Genomic DNA, 7,239 nt, shown 5'->3' with positions numbered 1-7,239 from the left:
GTAACGTGGTCGGGGGTGACCCGTTAAATATAAAAGATTCAGTGTTTATTAACTATAAATAATGATGTAACGATTGTTACACTTCCAAAACAGGTGAACAAAACGTAAACAAAATTGTGCAGCCAAAACTTCGTTGTTTGACATCATTGAAATTATAATAGAAATCAAATACTCGGCACCGTATAGTCGCTATACTTTAGTATCACGCTAGATCTAATAATTAAATAAATTATTATTAAATTAAAATATATTTAATTATTCATAAGTTATTTATTTAGCTTTGCGGCTAACCTATTCAGACAGCAGTTCTATATTTAACTAGAAAACTACAGCTGATGTAGTAAGTACACAATACTTGGACAGCAAAAATGGTACGTGATGAGGGATAATTAGGAAGTTGGGCATTGTACAATATACACAATGTCTGATTTTTAAGGCAAAGTTTAAATAAGGTCACATTGTTCGGACATTGTATAACAGTATTTTCCCAGTAATCTCAAACACTGATGTTACTGCATATTGAGCTCCGCACATTCCACATCGCATCTAAAAGTTGCATGTCACTATATGTAATTAGTTGACAATGCCGGCACAAATCATAATATTAATAAATCAACATTCGTCTAACTTCTAGTAGACTACAGTCTTACAATAACATTACGATCGATGTCTTCACGCATACCAAATATCGACTCGTATAAACGCTACTTTTGTATACGTGCAATGTATCTACGGTCTCGTATTCATTAACTCACCATTTGATTAAGATTGCTGTTGGCCGCCGTCTAGTATATGGACCATCGCCAAAAAACGTGCGGAAGTGATTTGTTACCATATTCCATTCCTACTGTTTCTCATGCCCACGGTCTCTACGTCAGTGTCATGCTATAAAACACATTCAGCTAAAAGTGAAAGTGGTCGGGGCCTCTAAAACTACTCGTCTCGGGCACAACATCTGCAAAACTGCAGTACCACAGTACCACACGTTTGACGCGCCTTCAAGCCGCAGGAAATCGCATACGTTGGCGTGGGGTATATGGTTCGGCGGTTGACCACGGATCAAGCTTATTAGATCTCCAAAACCGTTCATTACTTTTTGACCGTCCGTAATGATCGATACAACGATATTTGCCGTGTTTTCGTCGCGTCACCCTACGTTGGGTCAGTGACGCCGAACCTATAACCTAACCCTAAGAAAGGCTATATGCAACCTGAAAAAATATGTTTATGTAATAATTTATAACTTATAAATGTATAATTATGTTAACCAGGCCGTAAGTAATATGGATAAACAACTGACTGAAAAATAAGATAGGTACGCAACGTACTATTGATTTTGGTAAGTTATGTAGTTATGTATGGTGCAAAAGGTGGTGAGTAACAAGCAATAATTTTAGTTTGGCGTTACTGGTAGGAAGGTCCTCTTAAGTTAGTAGAATAAATACAAATATTACGAAATATTTAATTTTTAATAATTAATATTATATAAGTATAAGTATAATTTATTGTATTTAAATGACAAATCTGACAATCTGAATTCTGTAGACAAACAATCATCTATGAAAATAATGCACAACCTGGGCAAAGATACAAATCTAGGAGAGACAGAGAGCAATTTCCCTCTCCCCCTTAATTTGGTAGGTAGGTAGGCAATTGATCGGTACTCGATGCTCAATTTTCAGACGAAACAATAAGCATACATCGCAATACGCTTATATTACGTATGTAATTTAGAGTATTAAGTAGGTAAGACATAATGAAAATGTATTATTTTTTTTTTTGTAGGTGATGGGTATTAAATACTTTTATTTTGCATTTTTGAAACTTCGATGGCTACAATAGCAACCGCCGCCGTCACTAATAATCGACGACACGCGTCTCCACCCGATAGTGGGATTCTCGGATCGTAACAACCGGTGATATTGGATTGAGTCCATGCTAATTTTATGTGTTTGAATTGAGTCTAGCTTATTGTCTTAATATCTTTGAATTGAGTCCGTATAGTTAAAATGTCATAACTACCTGCACAGTAAAATTCATTCAAAATTAAATGCTCTTTTTGCATTCGGGACATCCAAACTTTTTTATTCTTGTGGACACTCTATAACTTTATTGACTAGGGACTGGAACCGTACCGAAAAGAACCGAGATTTGTACCGGAACCCTTTGAATATTGAGAGCCGAAACCTTAAATTAAATTAATTTAAAAATCGGTACTTTACTAAAACCGTTACTTTTTTGTAAAAGTTTTTTACGATTAATTTCGGTTTTGTAATCAATTAAAATATACTATAGTATAGATATAGTAGTAGTATGTGGTAATAAAAAAAAAAATTGATGATATTTTTAAATTTTTAAATATTGAATACACATACAATAAATGGAAATTAGTAAATAAATTCAAAATAATACATAACAATCAAAGTAGGAATAAACTAGGTGTAAAAAATAAAAATTAAATTAAAAGGGTTATTTAAAACAGAATAGTAATTTTTTTACTTATTTCTTCTTTTACTTTGTCCTAAAAAATTGATAGGATATCTGGTTGAAAATTGGTAATAACCTGCTATAATTGATGCCAATTGACACTACTAATATTTTATAATATTTTTTTAAAAATCGAAACACAACCAAATTTTTCTTACAAAAGTATAAAACCTAAACAGGAAACGTATTTTTCTCTTATAAGAACCGAAAAGAAACCGATACCGAACTTTTAGTTATTTTAGGAACCTTAATGAAACTGGAACCTACTATGGCCACAATTGACGCCAGTTAATTCCGTTTGCGGTGTTGAGAAAATATTAAAATAACATATTAATAATTTAATTATTAATTATAAAAATACAAAAAATATTGTTATATACTTATATTAAATATACGAAATGTATCAATTTTTCTTTATTTATCAATTCTACTGTACATACAATATATTTATTATAAATATTTAAGTATATATATATATTAATTATATATTTATGTATCGACTTACTGATTCATCATCGCCTCAATAAAGCTATGTGTATGAAATTTGGTCGAAAATTTCATTTTATGATATATATATATATCCATATAAGTGCACTAAGAATAATACATTTTTGTAATATTTTCATTTTAAAGAGAAGTTCACACAGACTCATATAAAACGATTAATTTGTTTTCCATTGAGTTGTCGTTAGTTAAAACAAATTTCTATTAGTAACAGCTGACTAATGGTGGTTAATAAAAATTGTATTATAAAAAAATTACAATCAAGTTGTTATCATGCCAGTTTGTATAATGATTAATATGTCCCAAATTTCAATATTATCTATACAATTGACTAGCTAAATAACCCAACTTTACCCTATGTAATTTTTTAGCTTTAAAAATATTATATTGTAGTTAAAGGTTGTTTTTATTGACATACGCACAGTCCCTAGAGTACAGTGTGTAGACCACCAAACCTACGCGCCCATCACGATTAACGACGGACCGTCCTCTGTGGCTTTGGACGCATTGGTTATTATTTTCCGAATCCATGTTTGAAGCATAATACAAAAGAAAAACAAACCTTTTATATTTCCTTAGATCATGGTTTGAACTGTTTAAAATATTTTATAAGTTTCACTGTTATAAAACTGTGAAAAAGAATAAACAGAGGAAATAATAAATTTCATTGATAAATTGTCATATCTTTTGTTTTTAAATCATTTTTATCGAGGACTTTGTACATCGAGTACTGGCACCGTGGTTTAGAAGAATAATAAACTAATCACAGTAATAATATTCATAAGAATAAGTTTAAATAATGATAAAAATTTAAAAATTAATATACCATTTTATTTTGTAACGTGCAAAGGACAGTAAGAATTAATTTAGGAGGGGAGGTTATTATAACTTTAATTTTCAAGGCTATATGTATATTATTACCATACATCGTGAATTAAGATATACATGCTAATAATATAAATAATATAATAATGGTCGAGTAAAATCGTTAAGATTAATGACTAAAGCAATTGAACCTTTTCTCTGATTTAAGCACGATTAAAAAATTATTATTATTATTTTTTAGTGTTTCCATTTTCTGCATTTATTTTCTTTTGTAAAACCATGTACTCTATGAATTATAGAGTATTTGGTACAACATACGTCGTACAAGCGTCTAGCACAGAATACAAGCAACATACAATGCAAAGACAGTGATAACGTCAATTGTTTCTCAAGATAAGATAATAATAATACCATGATTACCATTGTTATCTATAGCAATTATTGTGATCTGTGATTGTGAATTACTAAATCGTAATCACAATTATTGTCAATTGATATTTAATATTACATTGATTCCGACCGTCGTTGTTTTAGTACTTTAATAGTACAGGCGCGTTGAGTGAATGCTGTGCATTGGCATATCTAAAACCACGTCAGAGGCGTAGTGAATTTGTGCAGAGCCGCTGTGTTATAGAACTGAACGACAGTATAGTCGTAGCGGGCGGCGTAGATAATTACGATAAACAATAATATTATTGTCGTCATCTCCGGCACAACTACGTTGTAATCGCTGTCCGACTGAAAAACTTTTTGGGACCACACTCACCGACATGGACGGATCGACGACTAGTGAGTCTCTCCGCAATGACAATTATGATCAATATAATAATTGATAATCTATTATGTATCTTTATATAACAATTTCATCTCAGTATTTTATTTGTGTCTCACGAGCTGAGTAACGCTTCGAACGATTTTGAAAATATCTCTATGTAGTCTATTACCTTATATAGATAACTAAACCGTTCGATCGTACCCCAGTCTCGTTACATATATTTTATTTTAAATCCATCAGTATTCTGTTTAATTCTTTTTTTTTTCTGTCCCTACTGGTCCTACAAGAAAAATGTCAAAAGCTGATCAACTCCTGTCAAAACTACCACCGCCGACACAGTTGCCAAGTTTTGTCACTGACGCTCTGAATGGTAACAGTTCATAATTTTAGTCTTTCTCTTCGTTCTTATTTTAGTCAATTTGAGAAGTAATTACTTTAATTTTTTCAATAGAACCTAGAGCCACCCAATCTAACCCTGTGTTGAATACGACAGACGTGACTAGTCAAAACTTTCACACTCCAATGTTTTCGTATGTCGACCTGGATAACCATGACATACCTAAAGATCTTTATATTATGTGGTTAATATTTATTTGTTTGCAGACCTGTGATTACTAGTAAAAATGAAGAAAATGTAGAATTGCCCACAAGTCCTTCCAATGAAGCAGCAGCCGATAAAGCAGTTAAAAGTGAACAATCATCAAGCAAAGCTGATTTATTTAACTGGATGAAGGGCAGTAGTTCTAGTATTTTTTCCATGGTTGCTGAAAAAGCAAAGAATTCTGTAGATGCAGTACTCACAACATTAGACCCACAAATGAAAGATACATTGAATCGTAAGCGAATAGACAGTCAATATTTTAAACATGTTTATTACAATGTTATATAATTATTATTTGTGTTCTAGCCAATACTTTTGATAACACTGATGTGATTGTTGCTTCTGAAAAAGAAATTGTCGTTAGTGCAGTAAGAGAAGGCTTTCAAAAAGTTTTTGGAAAAGCAGTTGTCAGGTAGCTAACTATTTTACATGACTAATTATGTATTTATATATTTTTGTATACTTCACAAGACATAATATTGGGTTTACTTTAGAGGACTTGAAGCACCAGATCAACCATTTGCTGCACAATTGGTTGGATTTTCTGCCGCATCCAAAGCCACAAAATATTCCATCGATTCTGTTAGATTACATGTGGTTAAAGGTCCTGTCGTCTCCTTTGAAAGATTTATTGTAGAACCAATAGAATCCAAGTAAGTTGGATTTCATTTATAAATATGTTTGACATTAAAATTATAATGATAAACAACTTATGGACTTCTTATTTTACCTAACATATTTAGCAAGACATTTTTCAAAATGAATAACAAAACTCTTTCTTCAAAGGTCCAAATGTTATATTTTTATTTCAGTCAAATCAAATTAACATTTTTTATTTTATTAGATGGTATGAATTTGGTCTTTTGAAACTTAATGACATGGAACGAAATATAGATTTAGAAGTATACACTCAAAGTGTCCCTGTACCTGCAGCAATTGTTGGCTTGATTAGTGACGATACACCCAAAGACTATGAACACATCTCAACTGGATTCAGTATACCGGTTGCACATTTCATGGCCAGCAACTTAAAAGTAAAACAACCACAACCAATTAAAGACTACTCCAAATATTTTTTTTACATTCCGAATATATTTTTTAGGTACACCCATCTGAGTGGCAAGAAGTAATGACTGGTGTTAGCCAACGATCATCTTTATTAGCTGCTTCTGTATCATTGGCCATGTCGTACAAAATTGCATTGGAATGATGGAATTTTTAGTTCAGCTTAAAAATCTTTATTAATATAATTTTTAATATCATTATCAATTATTATTTACTGTAATAAACTGTTATCAACTTGTATCCCTCTTCCCAATGGATTGTGATTTTTAATTTTTATTATTTTTTATTTTTTATCATGCGCACGCTGTTATTAGATATATATTTGTACAATATGTCTATACTTATTACTTAAATAAAGAATCTAATAATTGCTACTTAGTTGTTATTATAATAATATCTTCACTATATATGATATAAATCATTATCAAGTAATATAGTACACAATACTCTACTCGCATATTAATTATTGATAAAATTCAATGATATATTATATTTAAACATTAGATGAATATAACTGCATTGACATGAATTATTATAATAAGGCAAAATAATATAAAATGTAATAGTAAGAGAGGTCTTGCATAATTGATTAAAATAAAAGGATTAGAATTTAATTTGGGAATTATTATGGTTTAAATATTATCACTAATCAAATATACATTATTAAATGAATTATATAGACAATAGACATATAGTCATTTGAAATTACTCATCTGTATTGTGAACAGTAACACCATAATATATTTAGACATATTACCTACATTATTGGTTTGTAGGAATGTATATACTATATAGTAAAAAAAGTTAATTGATTGAATAATACATACCATGTATATTAGTATATGCAATTTGTGTGTTTTTAAGTATTTTATATGCTTTTCAACTGCATCAGTGAACTTAACGAGGTTAAACGGTGACCATATAGAGATGGCAAACCTATGTATGTACAATTTCCAGTTACATGTAAACGATTTAAAAATGT

General features: G+C 30.6%; 1 protein-coding gene across 1 annotated transcript; it reads left to right on the top strand.

Annotated features, from left to right (window-relative positions):
• Nucleotides 1-4,268: 4,268 nt before the first annotated feature.
• On the top strand, nt 4,269-6,576 carry LOC113553631 (protein PRRC1-like). Its single transcript, XM_026957059.1, has 8 exons — nt 4,269-4,605; nt 4,869-4,961; nt 5,043-5,121; nt 5,195-5,427; nt 5,499-5,604; nt 5,687-5,845; nt 6,037-6,226; nt 6,295-6,576. Exons 1-8 carry the CDS (start codon nt 4,587-4,589, stop codon nt 6,400-6,402), a joined length of 987 nt encoding a protein of 328 aa, XP_026812860.1. The 5' UTR covers nt 4,269-4,586; the 3' UTR covers nt 6,403-6,576.
• The last annotated feature ends 663 nt before the right edge of the window (nt 6,577-7,239 follow it).

Source organism: Rhopalosiphum maidis, chromosome 2 (genome assembly GCF_003676215.2).
Source record: "Rhopalosiphum maidis isolate BTI-1 chromosome 2, ASM367621v3, whole genome shotgun sequence".
NCBI lineage: Eukaryota > Metazoa > Arthropoda > Insecta > Hemiptera > Aphididae > Rhopalosiphum > Rhopalosiphum maidis.
The sequence above is the reverse complement of the archived record's forward strand: the minus strand, read 5'-3'. Positions and strand labels throughout refer to the sequence as shown.

What these genes read in the sequence shown, in the direction of transcription:
- LOC113553631 (XM_026957059.1), top strand. An exon ending in GTAGAACCAATAGAATCCAA is followed by an intron (nt 5,846 to 6,036) that starts GTAAGTTGGATT and finishes TTATTTTATTAG; the next exon opens with ATGGTATGAATTTGGTCTTT. An exon ending in TCATGGCCAGCAACTTAAAA is followed by an intron (nt 6,227 to 6,294) that starts GTAAAACAACCA and finishes TATATTTTTTAG; the next exon opens with GTACACCCATCTGAGTGGCA.